An 18,792-nucleotide genomic window follows, 5' to 3' on the forward strand; every position below is an offset into this window, starting at 1 on the left:
CAACACAGAAGAGTGCAGGCTCCACTTTAATCAGATACCTCTAAATAAAACCAAACCGTGTTTAATCTCAGCCTCAGAGGTTTTGAGAGACAATTTGCAAAACTCACTGACAATCCCAACAATATGGGGAATTGTCAAAAGGTGCAAGAGGTATAAACACTTTTTGAAAGGCTTTCGTTTGAATTTGAAACGTTGGGTTTCTTGCAGCCGCACGTGGCCCCTGCTGTTGTCTTCTCTTGGCTGGTTCTGTTCTGCCCTGATCCGGTGTTGTCTGTCTGACGTGTGGCCATCCCTCTGGGGTCCGGTTGAGTTGCAATCTGCATGGCGACGATAGCGTTTTTGTCAATCAGCTGCTAGATGTTACATAAGAGGGACACTCCGGAGAAGGCACCTGTTTGATCACAGCGGCAGCCTGATGGCCACTGATAGAAAGCTGGAGCGATTGGGAGGAGGGATCGGTGTGAAGTTAACTTTCCACAGAGTTATCTCTCCATTAGCCCAGCACTTTGTGTCAGGGTATGGAGGCTGGTGGCTGTCCTCCCAAACTCATTCCTCGGTCACAACAACATCTAACGTGCTCTCACAATATTTTGCCCGGGCCTGAGCTTGTTCCTCACTCCCACTCTCTGTCCCCGTCGGTGACGGCTCATTTGAATGTCACTTCGCAGAAGCCGTGGCAGCGATGTTACACAACACAAAGTTCTCCCTCGCTGAGCCCAGACTGCTGCGGATGCAGGGGCGAGGATCTTTGGAGACGGGGTGGGGGGCTTGACGGCTGTGACAGGTTTTACTTTGTTTTCGCTCACCTTTACAGAGACTCCACGCCGCTTGTTTCATTAGTGTAGGATGACTCATACAAGAGAGACAAAGGCCATCCGATGTCCTGCGGATTTAGCCTGAGGACATTCACCAAAAATAAGAAGCACAAATGAACAGACTGTCTTTGCCTGGCATTTTTGAAATTTTCTGCTCTTAGGTGACTTACATCATCAGTCTAAAAAGTTTGTAGATTATCTACTTAAATATACAGTTGGCTAGTTTTGTGACATTTTGTATGAACTTCGCTGAGTTTTTAAAGCTTAACATTGACATTTTATTCTACTGTGGACTTCAGATTTGACAAATGTTTCCAGAATACATGGACAGAAAACAAAAGTATTTTATGTGGCCCGCCATGTCATTTTATGTGGCCCCCCCAGCATTTTATAGGCTGATGATTGACTTAAAATTGGTTTTGAGCACGAATTGACTACAAACTACATCTCCCACAATGCATTCCGATTGTTACCAGCCAACATTGCGGCTTCTCGCCACTAGAGAGCAGCAGAGTCACCTCAAGCTGCTTATTGATTTTCCCAGCGAATGAAACTGAGACATGGACAAGCTAACATCAAAACGTCCAAGAAAAGAAACATCGATTTGCAAGTAAGACTGTGAATGAAGATGTGTGTGAGTTGGTGTCAGGGCGGCAGGTGGCGCTAGACTTTTTTTTGTTATCCGTTATCTTGACCACAACATTAAAAAAAAATCGGTCATGTACTATTTTTATCCGTGAATTTACAATCATATTAACATCGGCTATTTTGTCGCATTTTATGCGGTTTATTTAATATTCACCGTGAATCCAGATCCCATCACAAATTAAGAAGATAAATGCATCTACATTTTTCTCCGTAGTGACAAAAACCACTGACTGTGGCCCCAATAACTTTTAATAAATTAAATTAAGCAACTTCACTTAAATTAGCATCACTTCACCCGCTGGGGTCTGAACAACTTCCTTCTGGTCCCCGTCTGCAGAAAAATCTGCGCTAATTCATCAGTCAGTTGGATCTGTCTGATCCAAACAAATCAACTGAACTCTGAGAGTTTTACCCTGTGCGGTCCGGTGTGCGCTTTTACCAGGATTTTTTATTTATTTATTTATTTGCGTGGTTTCGCTTCTCCGAAACTGACAGATGTTACGTCTGCAGCTCCTCCAGAGCGCTGCTCTCCTGGGTAACTTGCACCCAGAAGGCTCCATTTGTTAAAACCGCTGGATGAGTTACTTCCAGCGGTTTCTAAGTCTTCGCAGCGGCGGAGCCGCGTCCGCAGTGTTTGAGCAGCGGACTGCCATGTTACAGTCTAATTAACTTTTGCATCGTCATTTATTTCCTCAAGATAAACTACCAGCTCCTCAAATGGATTAACACAACCAGGGGCTGTGTTAATCCATTTGTTAATCCACCTACATATTCAGGTGGATGCGAAAACATAAATGAACCATTTTTAATTTTGAAGTGTTGATTTTATTTTTGAACCCTTATTTATTGTAAAGTGTTGATTTTATTTTTGAACCCTTATTTATTTTGAAGTGTTGATTTTATTTTTGAACCCTTATTTATTGTAAAGTGTTGATTTTATTTTTGAACCCTTATTTATTGTAAAGTGTTGATTTTATTTTTGAACCCTTATTTATTTTGAAGTGTTGATTTTATTTTTGAACCCTTATTTATTTTGAAGTGTTGATTTTATTTTTGAAACTTTATTTATTTTGAAGTGTTGATTTTATTTTTGAACCTTATTTATTGTAAAGTGTTGATTGTATTTTTGAACCCTTATTTATTTTGAAGTGTTGATTCTCTGAAAGACCTTAGACAAGAATTGCCCCATACGGGGATTGAACCGACGACCTCAGCATTACCAGCACTGTGCTCTAACCTGCTGAGCTAACTCACCTACCTTATAAACTGTTGAGTTTCCATGGATTTAAGAAGAATTTACATGATCTTACCACTGAAAATTTGATAAAATGCTTATGTTCTAATGTTTTTCAAAACAACATACATAATATTTTATTTTCCAGAGATTTTGTATTTTGAAGTGTTGATATTATTTTTGAACCATTTTTAATTTTCAAGTGTTGATTGTATTTCAGAGATATTTTTTATTTTAATGTGTTAATTTTATTTTTGAACCATCTTTTCTTTGTAACGATTGATTTTATTTTATAGCCATTTAGCCAAGTCTCTGTAGAACCATTTGTCTCTGCTAATGACATTTTCTATACATTTTTTGATCCCAGGCTTAGTTTATTGACTGTAATGTGAAATTAGGCACAATTATAAGTCTGACAGTTTGTTCACCAAGTTACTGTGCTCTCTGAGAGGATCTGTGGTGTAAGTATTTGACATTGTTCCATGCCCATCGTTGACATCAGTCTCTAACAAAATTTGGATCATCTACCAGGAACACTCCAAAGAGCATGAGTCTCTGTAGTGTAGTGGTTATCACGTTTGCTTCACATGCAAAAGGTCTCTGGTTCGAAACCAGACAGAAACAGAGTTTGCATGTTCTATTCATCACAGGTGTTTACTAAAGGTCAACAAGGGTTCTGTGGTGTCATGGTCTGTACTCTGAATCCAGGCATCTGAGTGCAAACCTCAGTTGAAATTTTCATGTTGCATCTCACATCATCAACTTTGGAACCTCGAACTGAAACAGAGCAGAGAAGTTCAGTTCCTGTAGCGTAGTGGTTATCACATTTGCTTTACATGCAATAGGTCTCTGGTTTGAAGCCAGACAGAAATGGTTTTTGTAGGCATCTTTTGGGGTGCAGTGAGACAATAAGAGTCTTCCCCTTTCGTGTTCCATGCCAAGTTGATTGGTTCATTTGCCAATCGACTTCAATGTAGGCTTCTTTGAAATCGAAGTTACTTTACTTCAATTACCAATTGGCAGTTCTATGGCGTAATGCACATGTGTCAAACTCAAGGCCCGCGTGCCACATGTGGCCCCACAGCATTTTATAGGCCGATGATTGACTTAAAATAGGATTTCGGAAAGCTTTTCAACACATCCCTTGAAGAGAACCAGGAGAGGAGCAAGAACTTGCTGGAAGGATCACATTTTTTCTTCTGGTTTGAGGCCTCCTCCGGTTATACCAGACACAGACGAGTCTTGCTGATGAGAAGGGCTGTGGGATTTTCCCTCCTGGTTCTGTTACCTCCATGGCCTGACCTCAGATAAGTGGACGAAAATAAATCTACACATGAGAAGATGAATCAATTGAACTGAATTCCAACAAAAAATGTTGAGACAGCTATACTACACACAGAACTACTTACTCTATGGAAGATGAAAAAAATTAATTTAAAGAAGAAATTTTTTGAAATGTGTTTGTTTTCAGAACTTTTTATTCTTATCATTTTTACAAAAGAAAGAAAGACAGAAAGAGAGCACTCAGGTTAGTAACATTTGTTTAAAGCCACTGTCATTTCATCTAATTTTCTAAGAATAATCAGATGAGCTTTTAACATGTTCTCACCTTCTCACAGTAGAGAATTTCATGCTTTAGTGCTGTTTTAGATGCTGCAATAAACTCTACAGCAGCGCTAACATTGTTTATCTGTGTTAGTCACTTGTTGCCCTTCACTCTGGATATTTTTAAAAGGTGACGACAAAGGGTCACGAGGGTTTGGGGCAATAGATCAGGGCTTGTGGTTGAAGCAGAAAAGGAGAAGGGTAGGTTAAAGCGGCTTAAGGGGTCAGGGGTCATGAGGGGTTTGGTAACAGTTGTCGTCTGTAAGTCTTTAAAATTCAGATGGGACCTATAGATGAACTATAGATGAATGCAGTCCTGGTATTTTTCCACACCACTTTGCTGTGCAAGCAAGAGATGCATTTAGGTACAAACATGCCGTTGGAAATCTGAGAATGTTGTGATATGACTGGATCACAACAACAGTATTGATACATTTCCAAGGGCAATTGTATTTGTATACATGCAAGTTTTCAGCTACCAGTTCATTCACAAATCAGTTAATTTTTGCAAACCTATTAATCACTCCAAATATTGTGTTATTAGCCAAATTTGCAGACAAACATAAGTGATATGTTACTATAATCATAAACTAGGCGTATATGGCTTGATTGGTCCCTTTTTGAGTATGTAGAAACTGCGTTGTGTAGACTTTAGTAAATGAGAGACTGAGCATACCAACCTTTTTACACTATCACTGTGTTTTATGTTTTTCTTTTCTTTATTTCTTTTTTTTTTTTTACAAAATAAGTCATTTGTAACATTTTTCTCCTCTCAGTGATCATGTAATAATTTGCAATCATCAAAGTAATCAAATCTAAACGACCCTTGGCTACTCTGACAATATAACTGCCACCTTGACTAAAAATAATCCACCTGGAAAGCTTCATTGATAGGAGGAATTCTGATTTCTATCAGAACATCTAGAAGAACAATTCCCAGCCACAAATTCATGAATTTAAGCACCAAGCCAGTTTTGTTATAAAGTTAGTCAATAATCTAGGAAACATCAAAAAATTGATCTGAAAGGTTTGGAAGAAAAATATAAATGTTTTAATGGCCTAATAAAAGTCTGGATGCAAATTTAATTGAAATGCTATAACCCGTTATTAATGCTGAGAAAATGTTTTTTTTTTACTATTATTATTTATGCCATATTTTAATGTAATTTGTTAAATATATTTTTCATCATTTGCTGATTCTATTTCTCTCTTTCACTATTTTATTTTACTGAATTTGTATTTTTTTATTGATCTTGTTCTGATTAGAGATAAGAAGGCACATGATTTATATTAATAACACAAAAACTGTACTGACTGTAAAGTCCTGTGAAGTTAGACCAAAGACTCATGTGAAATGTTCAAATATTCTTCAGTATGTGTCTGTCACTTAACACACTGCTGTGTTCAAAGGAAAGCAAGCAACAACATTTATTGTTTGAGAGTAACAGATATATTCTTTTTCCAATTTTGTTCATTTACTGAGCACCAGACCAAAAACATGTGCCCACTTTTGCAGGTTAAACATTCAAAACTGCTCACTGATATCATAGAACAAAGTTTTGACTCCGGCCCATTCCACCTGACCTGAAGTTGAGAACCTATTTGAGGAAACCCACCAACATCCAGGAGTTGCTTATATTTCCTGTGAGTCAATGTACAGCACACACTAATAACCAGTTACTGGAAATAGTTTGCCGCAAATATTGCTTGATGGTTAATAAGATTGGACTCTCGGTTTGTGCTTAGATATTTAAATGCTAATTCACTATCTGTACATAAATAGCAGAGGTTCACTTTTGCTTATAAGGTTTAAATCAAAGCAACTAAAGATTTCTGTCGCCGCAGTAAAATATACGATGTCCACATGGAATAACCTTGTTTGGAGGCTTACCAGGTTTCCAAAATGTCAAGCATGTTGGAGTGCTATTACGACTGAAGATACGACCCCAGGGGGATTCCCCAGTGTTTTGCACACATGGTGTCAGCTTGCAAAGAAGTTGCAAAGAGACAGGTGAAATAATAAAAAACTAAAATGGAGCTTGGTTTCAACTGCGACATTAATTCTTCAAAGCACTGCAAACGAATAAGATAAATTTATACAAACTGCAGCAAAGCTTTTGCTATTTTGAGGTCCTAAAAGTCTAAAACTTGAAAAAAAAATCCATATTAAATCATGTATTATTATGATGAGCATGCTTGATGCTGTGTGTGTAATAAGTGATACTTGCTCAGAGCCACATGTGAGTGAATGAGTCAGACTCTGGTAGTAACCTCACACCGGCAGATGACTGTCAGAGGTGAGTCGCGGTAGATATATGTGTGTGTATTTCACAGCCTGCAACCTGAGTTCGCAACAGCTTATGTGGTTCTCTGTCACCGTGGTAATGAATCACAGGCGGGGGAGCTTTCGCTGACATCTAACGAGGTGGCGAGGGGGTTCTGTTGATATGAAGCCCAGTTGTTGCATAAGATCCTTATGAACTCTATTATGAGGATAAACCAGAAGAACATGTACCTGAAACCTTTCTTTTCTAAATCAACCAATTTTCAACTGACACGACCAAAATATTCTTCAAAATCCTCTGCGTCACTGTTACTGTCCCCAAGGACAGAAGTTTGTTTAACCTCTGTCTATATTTTCCTCTCTATTATCACAGCTGATGTGGAAAGAGTTGGGCCAAGAGATTAAACAAGCACAATCTGAAAATCAGGGGGATTTTCAGTACAATTACCGTAAACACCTTTTCGGCTTGGCCTCGGGGTCTCCGGGAATGAGCCACGGAGGACTGGTGTCAGATGTCAGTACGCGCTGCAAAGCAGACTGACAACATGGATCGGAAATAGCAACAGAGTGGGTATAAAAGCAGCGGCCAGACCTGAGCCCTGACAGACGCATCCGAAAGGGTGAATAAGCTTGGAGAGACATCCAGCTGAAGCATCCAAGATTCAATCCTCAACCAGGCGGAGGCAATAAATCATCTAAAATCTCCAGAGAAGATGCCTTTCTGTAGCGTGCTGGAAAAAAGAAACGGAGTGGTGATGGGGGGTGAGCTGACCTGCAGCGTTCGGGAGGAGAACAAGGCAAAACGGGAGAGCTACAGCGCCGATTGGCACAGTGTTCATCTCAAGACTCAACCGCAGGACAGGTAAGACATACCAAGCAGCCCCAATGACACATGCATCTCAAGTGAGTGCTTCTGTAGTTTCTAACCCAAACCTTTCTCCTACAGTCAGACCATGAACATGATCGACGACTCCCGCAGAGAGACCATGTCCAGGCAGTGGCAGAGCCGCTCTCTGATTCAGACCTGCCCATCTGGAGTCTTCAGGGTGGGCACCGTGGAAAGAGGGGTGAGGGAGCACCAGCTGCTGCCCAAGAGAAACACGCTCCCCTTGCCCATCTTTACCCCCGCAGAGCTGGGCGTCAGGCTGGGACGCGGGGCCCCACACACGGAGCAGGACCTGCTGCCCTTCCCAGCACCAGACGGAGTCTGTCCCAGCAGGAGGAGCGTGGACGAGATCACCAGAGACCTCCCACCCGTCAAGCCGACCCTCATGGAGTTCGCCAAAGCACCCAAAGCTCTCGGTCGCTCCATGTCCCAGGAAGCCCAAAGAGGCTGAGGGAAAACAGACAAAACAAGAAGATGGGATGTTAGGCAGAGACAGATGGGTTAACCAATGGGTTAGAGATTCCACACAGCAGAACATGTTAGAACGGATTAGACCAACATGTACATAGATAGACCCAAGGCTAGTGACATCGAGAAAGTAACCCCAAACCTTTAGTACTACTAATGTCACGTTTGATTAAAGCTGGAGTTAGTTGTTCTCTGGAGTTGCATGTTTATGTGAAGGTATTTGCATTGTGATAGAGAAGGAGGTGTTATCAGCTGCACCATGAGTTTATAGTTGCCTCTACTGGCCAGCTGTGTACACCCGAAACACTGATATTCAGTGTGATGTTTGCACTATGCACTTTTGTTTTGAAAAGTGCAAATTTAATAGAAAAAAAATCAATGGAATAAGCCTGTTTTATCTGATAAAAAACCAAAAAGACAGAAACTCATGTGTGGAAAACATTCATGTACGAAGGGGGACGTGTGATGGAAAGAGAAAGGGTAAGAGGTGTGAGGAGGGAGGAAGCATATCATCAAGAGTTGGTTGTCCTCCAGGAATCCAGAATCTTCTGCCAACCTTTGATCCGAGCGGAGAGAAGAGAATGTACTGGCACGGTCGCACACTGTTGGTGTACAAATGTTTATGTTTGTGTGTGTGTGTGTGTAGATACACTCGATCAAAATAAGCTAGGAAAATCCTAATCCTTTCTGTCTGAGACGCATTCTTAGTTGATTTAATAGACGATCAGCCATAGTTTGCAGTGAATGATACTGAATTTGTGTAATGTGCTTTTTTTTTTTTCTTAGAGATGTATTATTTTTAATATAAAAAATTAAAGTTTGTTATTATTCTATATGCACAAAAACAATTAAAACTTTAAAATACTTTGCTACCTCATGTGTTTTTTTCCCCTCCAACAATTTCAAACAGGACCTACAACAACACCTGTAGTAATAAAAAAGGAAAAAAAAAGAAAAACATTGAACATAGCTCCCTTGAACAGAGGTGTTTACATATAAATATTAATAATAATACAACTCCTTCACCTTTAAGAAACACACATGTGGATGTTTTAGGAGAAATCTGGTTGTTGAACATATGTACAGACAGGAAAACTGCGGAGTGCTACTCACTATTTTTATTATTTAGGTAAAGCTGTCTAAAACTGCAGGTGACGTGTCTCCAACGCTGTCAACCACAGGCTCTGCAAGAGCCAACAGCAAACAGCCAACTGAGCTGCCAATATAAACTTGTTAGAGCCGTGTTTCTCTTTAAGGAGCAGAATGGGGAAAACAAATAATATTTTCCACAGTGAGCACATAATAACTACTTATAAGTATAAAGTATTATTATTTCAAATGTAGAAGAAGTAGCTTTTATGTTGTAAAGAAAAATAATTACATCATGTATATTTATTGTTTTAAATCTTTGTGTTAAAAACATCGGTAACACTGATATAAATTTGTTATAAAAGTATTACTGATTGCACTTTAAAAATTAGGTAACTTTATGTTATTAAAGATAAAGTTTAAACAGTAATGATTTCCTGGTTAATGTCAAGTTGTCATAACAAAGACATTTTGAATAATGTCAACTTTGTATTAAAAGTGTCATAATTTACCGAATGACGCTTTATGACAACAGTCATAAATATTCATGAAGGCTTATTCATGTTCAAATAAAGTGTTACCAAAACATCATACCATCAAACAGTGGTATTTTTGCTAAGGATTGTATCTCAGCCCGTCTTATAAAGCACAGTAATCAAAGGTATGTCTTAAATAAATAAGTGATACATAAGCAGAATCTTAGTGTGAAATATGAGGATCAAACAAACATGGATCAAAATGAACTCGGTACTTTTCTCTGCCTGATAATATCGGCGCTTTTATCATTAGCTGCACCTTTTGACTGATTTTCAGTCCCTCCTCTGAACATATTTGTTTGTCTATTTCATCTCTTCTGAATCAAGGGCCTCATCAGTCCTTTGTCGCTGGGTTGTTTCTCTGCGAGGAACAATGTATGGTGTTTCGATTTGATATTAATAGCTGCCCTGGAGACAGCCATGTTGACTGTCTCCACCCACTGGAGCTCTTAATCCTAGTGTTTTATCAGAGATTCAGACACGCTGCCTTCACTCCCTATCTTTAAAACTTACCCTCCCACTCCGCTGCCTGCTAAAACACTGCTCTTCCCACTCTGCATTGTCACTGCACCATCCAGTCTTCAAACTGCAAATGAACCCTGAAACTATTTCCAGTGCATGCTTGGGAATGCTGGAATTGAGATCAGCTGTTCTGTCACAGACAAGTTGACATGAAGCTGCTATGCCTGCAGCACGGCGCTCGTTGCGTCGCCAAGCTCATCATGTCTGTCGCTACAAGTTAACTGGGACCCAACAGACATAGATCACCTTTATTAGTACTGATGTGGAATGTTATATGAGCGTACTTTGGCATTATTTGTAGACACAAATGCAGTTTACACCAGTCATTTTGATGCACATTTATTCCCAGGTTTGGTTAATGCATCTACTGGGTACATCACTGTGGCTCTAAAAGTTGTTTTTTGGGAACATGTCTGTTTAAATCCATCTTGTGTCAGATCAGTTTATAAAATATGCTGCTGCCTCCTACTGGATAGTTTGGGTATTAGATGTGGATGTATAAAACTAAAACTAAGATGGAAATAATTGGTTATCTGCTTGTTTTATTTATTTAAAAAGATCAATAATAAAGAGTGAACTGAACCATCTTACTATGCTACTGCAAAGACTTTAATAAAACATTTAATGATGATGATACTTGACTGAAGGTTCATGTGTGGTGAGATTCACTGCAGCTATAGTGTAGAAACAACATTAGACTCACAAAGAATAAAAGATGTCTTACACATCTTAATTTGGATGAGCAGAAACCATATTTTGCATTTTATCTTTGTTTATGTAACACAAAACTTAGTGCTACATTTGTTTATTGCATTGATTAGCCTCTTAATAGCTGCATGGATGCATTTCCCATTAGTGCTCAGTTACCTTTTCTACTGAAAAACATTTGAAGAGAAAAGCTGAAGCATAAATAATTAGGCACATCTTACATGTTTAGACAAATACAATACATTCAGAAAATGTTGTTTTATTGTAATGTTTTTCTCGTCTGGTAGCATAACACGCTACCAGATGTAGCAAATGTTACTTGAACAAAAGTTAAAAGCCCCAGAAAAACCAAGGCTAAGATCATTGTACAAACAAATATGGCAGATTTGAGTTAGCATTATTAAAATCTTACTTTTTTAAAAACTAAAATATTTTAATTTGACCATTTATGCAAAAAAAATTGTTTACAAAAAACATATTTTGAAACCTATTTTTTCCATTTAGCAGATGATAAAACGTACTGCTTCAAGGATTTTCAGTTCAATAACATCCTGTTGAAACTCCAGCAATTAGTGGTAAATGGTAATTGGCCTCATCAGTCCAAAGCACTCTAGAGGACAGTCATTCATTCATTCATTCATTCATCAATACACACATTCACACACAGAATTAATATTACGTACTTAAAAAAGAACAAAAAAATATGTTGTGTCAAACTTTTTCCACCAATATTTTAAAGTAGCTTTTCTCTCTTTTTAAATTAAATCTTAGATATACCCTTTTAAAATCTTCCACAAAATAAATGCACCCCTCCCCCACCCCTCTTTTCCATTTCAGAACAACAGATTTGATCTTTTACTTATTTGACAGCCAATACGCTGAATCAACCGTAATGAGTTGTCACTTCAAATGTAATAGAAAAGCTCAAGATCTGATCGTTTGTGTGTTTGTTGCAGCGAAGTGGCAGGATTGTCACCGTTTTACTAATGGATGTAGCTTAATGCAGGAAATCTGCTGAACTGGACACATACAGGACAGGCTTCAAATATCGATGCACTAGTGGGTCACCATCATTGTATTTAATGACATGTGGGTCTGTGAGGACTTGACTTAATGAAGGAAAATCCTATAAAACTTCCTGTTTCTTGGGCGCTGGGTAGCTCAGAGCGTGCACACCATGTGCAGAGGCTGTTGTCCTCGATGCAGCTGTCCTGGTTTCGATTTTCGGTCTTTCCAGATTCTACTCAATAAAGGCAACTAGAACCTAAAAAAATAAATAAATCTAAATTTCATATATTTCCTTTTTTTCTCTTTAGGTTTTAAAATTAAATGTGGTGGCCATTTTAGAGTCAACCTATTTTACCTCATCCCAAATGTCTACAACTAAATGTGGTTACACTCTAAGCTGAGTAAATTAATATTTTAAAAAGAGAGACTGTAAACATTCATTTTTTGTGTAAAATATATATTTAAAAAAAACAATGCAAAAACCTGAGCTAACTCAGTGATGTAGGAACGACTTCAACGACTTGTTTTCTGTTTGACTTTGTTCATCTCACATTGTTCAGTTCATTGAAGTTTGCAGACATTTTGCTTCTGTGAATCTCCCAGTACAGCAGCACAGTCAGGCTGGGGTCTTTGAATGGATGAGTTGCAACTTCCTTGATTTATTTTTTTCTCCACCGATAACAAATCTGTTGTAGATTTGCTGCTGTGTTTTGTTAGGATCTGTGGTTTGGGTTTCATTTATGTTTCAGCATTGATCATTCTTTCTTGCTTATTTACTTTGATCTCCCTATTTTAATTTATTCCCTTGTGTTAGTTCATTTGTTGTGCCTCTTGTGCCTTGGACTGAGTTCTCTGAGATTGGTGCTATTATTTAAAAAAAAAAAAAAAAAAAAAAACCTCATAAGATTTAAAACTCTCTTTCCGATGATTTTCCTAATATCTTTTGCAAAGAAATATTTGCAGTTCAAAGTATGCAATCAACTTTAAATAAAAAAAAAAAAAACTTATCTGAGACTGGGTGAGATCATTTGCAGGACACAAACAAGATTCCCCTCAAAAGAGATCAAATGAATACCTGACAAACAGCAGAATCAACTCACAGGTACACAAATAAAAATGTATCAAATTGTGCAGCTGGTCTGATTGTCTTATCCGTGTCATCAGCTATTCTGACCTCGTCCCTCAGGGCAGCTCCAGGTGATTAACACACATTGTGTCTGTTGGAGGTAGACATTGTGAGGTGCCAAGATCAATTTTCTCACCGCCCTGTCACTCAATGTTTGTTCGGCAGTGACTCACATCGCTAAATAATTTAACTCCTTCCCAGCAATATGAATAGGCTTTGTGCCTCAGATATAGGTCGGTCTGATCCGCTCCCTGCACTCCTGGTGACATTTAAAAACTCGTAACCATGTGGCTAACCATTGTTATTTAGTTCCATCTGTCTTTGTTTATTTTATGCATGCTAGGGAAAAGCTAAGTATATTTCAACCTTTTATTTTTTCTTCTTTCACACATAAAATAAAACTGTCATTAACATTAAGCTTAGGATCAGAGCTAAATTTAGAAGTGCTAATTTTGTCCTTGAGGGGAAAAAGAAACAAACTGAGTTATTGCCGGAGTTGCCATGGTAGCTAGTGTGGCGATAATATTGATGTTAAAAGTAAAAAAGAAAAAAAAAATGTGTGAAAAAAAAGAAACTTCTCATTTCTCCAATAACAAACATTTGCCTTAATGAATCTATCGAGATGAAATGGGAAGAATGGAAAAGTTTTTCCCATATCCATCCAATTTCACATCTCAGGGATGAGAGGTGGTGTGATGTGGCATGCTGACAAACCCTACTGGAAACAGAAAACCTTTGCTGTGACATCCTTAAAACTTTTAAAAAGATTCTGCTCCCATTAGCAGTCGGTGAATCCCCCTCCCCACCCAAAATGAGCACATTTTTCAAGACGTTTTGTTGAACACTGCATTTAAAATACGAAGACACAACTCAAACAAGAATTTATTAAACACCCCCCCAAACAAAACTCATGCACATATGTTTTATATAGTTCTCCGTGCTGCTGAGTTTACCATTAATAAAATATCTGAGCCTTTGCAAACATGCAGGCAGTGTGACAGGCAGGCGGGAAATGCTGTTAGTGTGAAATCCTGAGGTTTAGTTTGTGCGCGGTGACAGTTTGCCATTCTCCTCTTGACGGGACCACTGGGCCCTAATTGAAGTAGCAGAGCTGGGAATCATGACGGTCGCTGGGAGATGTTGCAGGACAGTGATGGGCTACCCGGAAAGGAGCCATCGGACGGTAATGAGGCTCTCTGCCTGCAGGCGCACGGAGAGTAAAGGTAAAATGTAAAAATCATTTCATATAAGAAGTAAATTTTCACTCCAGGAAAGAAGGAACGAATGAAGAATCATCTACCTAAAGATACAAAGTATTAAAAGCGTAACTCATCTTAATGGGAAGGCCGGATTTACAGCTATTACAAGGATTGAGAGTTTTAATTCTGTTCCAGACGAGTCTAAATTTGAATAAAGCACCTAAGGATTTTTACAGCCTGGAATGCGGATAAATATCTTCCATCCTCACCATATGTGCCACCTTTAGCTAAAATTATTTACGGGATACTCAGCGTGTGATCCTAGCCTGTTTTCTGAAGCACTGAAACACGCACAGTTGCTGCTAATTGAGGTGCCAAAAAATAAGAAACAGTCTGCTGGCACATATGCACAAGCATTCACCCACACAACAATAAACACACTACCTCCATCTGTGATCACTACGCTGACCCTCTGTACCAATTGTTTGTTAATTAAACTCATTTTGGGAGCCAAAAGAATGGATAAGATGCTTAAGGGACATAAAAATGCAGTGACAACTATAAAAACCATCAACCCACTACAAAGTTCTCTAATGCTTTGTGAATTATAGTGGGTGTGATTTGGTTTTCCAAGATACAGATAATGATGAAGATTTCATGAATGTCAAGAGGCATGCATTAAAGTAAAAAAAAAAAAGGAAAAAAAAAGGAATGCGTTAAACTTTAAAACACGTGGTCTGGAGTTTTCAAGTACAAATTAGCTGCCACGTGAGTTTAGAAATTAAATTAAAAGAGACTACTCGTCTTCCGTGATGTTATTGCTTTGCCATCGCTGTGGCAACACGTAGAGGAACAGAGCGATGTGTGGAGATGTCTGCAGGTGTTTCACTGACGCTTTCAGATTCGTTCTCACCTCCGTCAGGGCGGCTCGTTGCACTCTCGATGTGATCTCTGCAGGATGCCGACTCCTGCTGAGTGAAACCGGCAGAAATTTCCTCGGCCGGTTGAAAGTTTGTCTTGCAGCAGTTTAATGGGTTTGCTTCCAAAAGCAGCCTGTGAGAGTCGCCTCAGGTCATAATGTGCCACTAACAACCTGGTTGGGACGAGCAAACAGTTCTAGTTGCCAGATTTTGTACATTTAGAGCCCGTCTCAAACCAAAACTTTTAATAATATTTTAATAGCTACTTTGTAGACAAGTTAATGGAACCAGTACTTTTTATTGTGCTAAATGGAAATAGAGTGTGTTTGATTTACATCGAGTTACTCAAAAGATTTGCTCTGAGTTATGGTGGGAAACAATTTTTCAAGGGTCCACTGTGAAAAAAAAAATTCAGTAACAATGTTTTTGCATGTCCAAGCCCTTCAGCACTCTATGTGCAACAGCAGCAGCTCAAACGTTAGGATCCGGGGTTGCTGAGTTGTTTTAGTTTGATTTGCTTCCCGTTTCATTATTATTCTGTGTTCTTACTTTAGTTAGATCTGTCTTGTTCCTGTTTTCCTTTAGGGCAGTTCTTCTTAGTGTTTCTATATTATTATTATTTCTTGTTTATAGTCATTCTTTGTTTCTCTAGTTTCATTATATTGTGAAATATCAGCTCGACATTTCATTCAGCTGTGTCAAACATCCCATAATCCCTGCATTTTACTTTTGCAGATTTGGCAGAAATCTTAAATTATGAATGTAATTTTGCTGATATTTCTAAGTAATGTGCAGCATTGCTCATTTTGAGGTTGAGAACAAACAGAAGCCATCGAGTAAAAACAATTTATTTTGATCTAAAGCCATTTCATTCAGCTTAAATGACTAATTGATCATGCCTGCTTCTGCTGACCTCACGTGTTCCTGAGGGTCTTTAAAAATAACTCCTTATGCACCCAAGATGTGCATTTTCACTGCACAGCACAGCCAGCGGTACACGTCTAATAAACGTTTACAGCCTGAAAACCTCACTATGTAAAACGGCACTAATTAGCACACAGTTTAAATTCACTATATCTCTGTGCCTTCCAGCTTTCCTCACCCGTCTCAGTTCTCCCAACACCCTGTCAGTGGAAGAGGCCTGAGACACCCCCATCGCATCTCCAGCTCTGTAATTAAAACTCTGTAATCTGGGTGGATCATCTCTATTTTTAAAAGCCCCCCTGTCAACGTGTGGGTAAAGTGACACAAAAGCAGGCATCGAGCAGTGAGGAGGAGGAGGAGGAAAGGGAGGAAGATAGTAGCATCACAGCGGCAGGTGATCACCGGCTCGGTGAGATGAGAAAACTGATAAACTGCGGTAATTGGCAGAATGTCCTAAAAATAATTTTCCTCCTATTATCTACTGCTGTCCATGCAGCTCATGAAGATTTCAGATAATTATATGATTTTAGTCACAGTGTTGTGAAAAAGTGTTTTTCCTCCTTTTTATTTACTTATGACTTTCAGCCATGAAGTAGCGGGTTAAATAATTGTTCAATTTTTCCATTTAAATTACCTTTTTCAAAGTTCTTCATACTCCAATCTTAAACTTACTTTCACACGTTGCCTTTTTTTTTTTAGTCTTTCATTTTAGCCTCACTAGGAAACCATCTTGTAATCCTGTACCTAAACCTTTGATTGTGAGCTTATTTCTCCTTGGGCGGCTATTTTTATTAGAATTTATAAAATGGCAGAAAATTTCTTAAATAAAGAAGAAGAATGTTGTCTTTCTTTTGCTTCATAAATTAAAACAAGTTAAGAAAAACAAACAAATCAAACTCAAAAACTGAAACATTTTGTAAAAAATAAAGTATTCCATAGAGCAAAGGACAAAAACAAGCGACAAAATAGTTTTCAGACCAATATACAAACATCTTTTTTATTTTTTTTCTGCCAAGCAGTTTAACGAAGACTCCTGCGCTCACATTTCTAAGGCTTGGATCTCGAAACTAAAAATTGTGGTGGGCCAAATAGAGACGCCCCAACATCTGCACTTCATTATGATATAATGGCACTATCCCTCTTAAAACTGTTGATTTGTGCTACACATGCCAGGTTTGTGCTGAGAGTTACTCTATTATAACATTTTCTGAACACTTTCTGTTCCTTGTTTCCATTTACTGTCGTTTTGATCCCAATTTGGGCCATTTGACTCTTATGACATATGATTAGGATCTACAATCAAACCAAAATGACTCCAAGTGCCACCCTGCTGGTTTACTGGAGTCACACAACACACCTCCAGGGAAAAAGTAAATTGGAAAATCGCTGGTTGTCAAAGTGGGTATGAAATGTCCCCAAGTTGGGAAGGAAATGAGGCTGCAGAGAGAGAGCTCAGGGAAAATATCTTAGCTGCACAAATAAGTGAGCTTGGATTTTTGTCTGTCCGTGCAACTGTTGTCTTGCAGCTTCATTCTTCTGAGGGTAAAAAACATTATTTAATTTGAGTATAATGGTGCTCTTTAGAAGCTTTGAAAGATGTAGAGAGCATATTAATTATGTCAGTTTTGCAGTTGTAAGCTGAAAATGGGGTCAAAGGAAGCAGAAATCTGGACGAGATTCAACCTATTTCAAACTTGATCTGCTCATACAACAGTTTATTTCCATAACCGAGTCATAGTATGAGATATAAATTCTCCTTTGGTTTTCAATTCAAGCAACATTAATCTTGACTTCTCATCTGTTGTTAACCAATTAAGTCACAGCCACCAATCTGAGGAGCAAACTCATTTCCCTTTGGGTGCATATTCAAAACCCACTCGTTCATGTCACAAGTTGAGCTTCTTTTGATTATAGGCATAGCTGCAAACAATGCAAAAAGTGTGAATGTTTCCCCTGAGTAACTTATATTTAGGCATGGACAAATCAAAATGTAAACTAGCTACTTTAAGCATGCAGCTTGTCATCAAAACAAACTTTAGTGAAACTTTGGATGTCTTACAGGAAGCATGTGCAGTCAATTCTGCAGCATCTTTGAGACTTTGCATATTGTAGAAAGACTTTGCATCTCTCAGGTGATCTTTATTCTTTGTTCTCAAGACAAGACTTTCAGATACTGGTCATTTGTTTCAGAATTTTTTTTTTTTTCAACATGCAACTTCTTTCTTTTTTTGTTGTTCCTGTTTAGGTTGGATAAAAACTTTAAGTTAAAGACATTTAGAACAATGGGCCAAAGCCATTTCAAACAGTCTGGTTTAAAAACAAAGCCTAAAGAAATTAGAAGTAGTTTCAAGGAGAAAACGAAACAATGCTGTTCACTTTAAATCTAAACAGAGGAGATCTGTCATGGATTCTTCCTATTTTACTAAATCAAATTTGAACCCTGGGACCTAAACTGTCTGCCATCAGGCTGATGTAGTTGTTTGCTCTTCACAGTAGTGTGTTGCACAAAACAGGCACAAACAAAGTGCTGGTCACAGGATGAACTCATTCCATATAGGTTCATTTATCCACTCACACCAGGGGCGGTGAAATTAAAGCAGCACTCTGCAGCTCATTCTTCTTCTAACCACACGAGTTCTACTTTTTTTTTTCTCCAGCAAACCAAGTAGCCTGACATCACTGTTTTTCTCAACTTGTTGCGCTTCTTTTGTTTTTCCCTTGTCACCGGATCTGTTTTTTTTTTTTTTTTTTGTCAGACACCGTTGACAGAAGGACAGCAAATTATAAGTTAAATCCCTTCACATTTGTATGTAACTCTGA

At 38.5% G+C, this 18,792-nt stretch overlaps 1 protein-coding gene across 1 annotated transcript; it reads left to right on the forward strand.

Annotated features, from left to right (window-relative positions):
- Window positions 1-7,179: 7,179 nt before the first annotated feature.
- On the forward strand, window positions 7,180-8,805 carry tcap (titin-cap (telethonin)). Its single transcript, XM_015003473.2, has 2 exons — window positions 7,180-7,448; window positions 7,533-8,805. The coding sequence occupies exons 1-2, from the start codon at window positions 7,300-7,302 to the stop codon at window positions 7,921-7,923; spliced, it is 540 nt and encodes a 179-aa protein (XP_014858959.2). The 5' UTR covers window positions 7,180-7,299; the 3' UTR covers window positions 7,924-8,805.
- The last annotated feature ends 9,987 nt before the right edge of the window (window positions 8,806-18,792 follow it).

Source organism: Poecilia mexicana, unplaced genomic scaffold, assembly GCF_051168715.1.
Source record: "Poecilia mexicana isolate PSO_F unplaced genomic scaffold, ASM5116871v1 scaffold_8, whole genome shotgun sequence".
In the NCBI taxonomy this organism is placed as follows: Eukaryota; Metazoa; Chordata; class Actinopteri; order Cyprinodontiformes; family Poeciliidae; genus Poecilia; species Poecilia mexicana.

What these genes read in the sequence shown, in the direction of transcription:
- tcap (XM_015003473.2), top strand. Translation starts at nt 7,300, where the DNA reads ATGCCTTTCTGTAGCGTGCTGGAAAAAAGAAACGGAGTGGTGATGGGG. An exon ending in AAGACTCAACCGCAGGACAG is followed by an intron (nt 7,449 to 7,532) that starts GTAAGACATACC and finishes TTTCTCCTACAG; the next exon opens with TCAGACCATGAACATGATCG.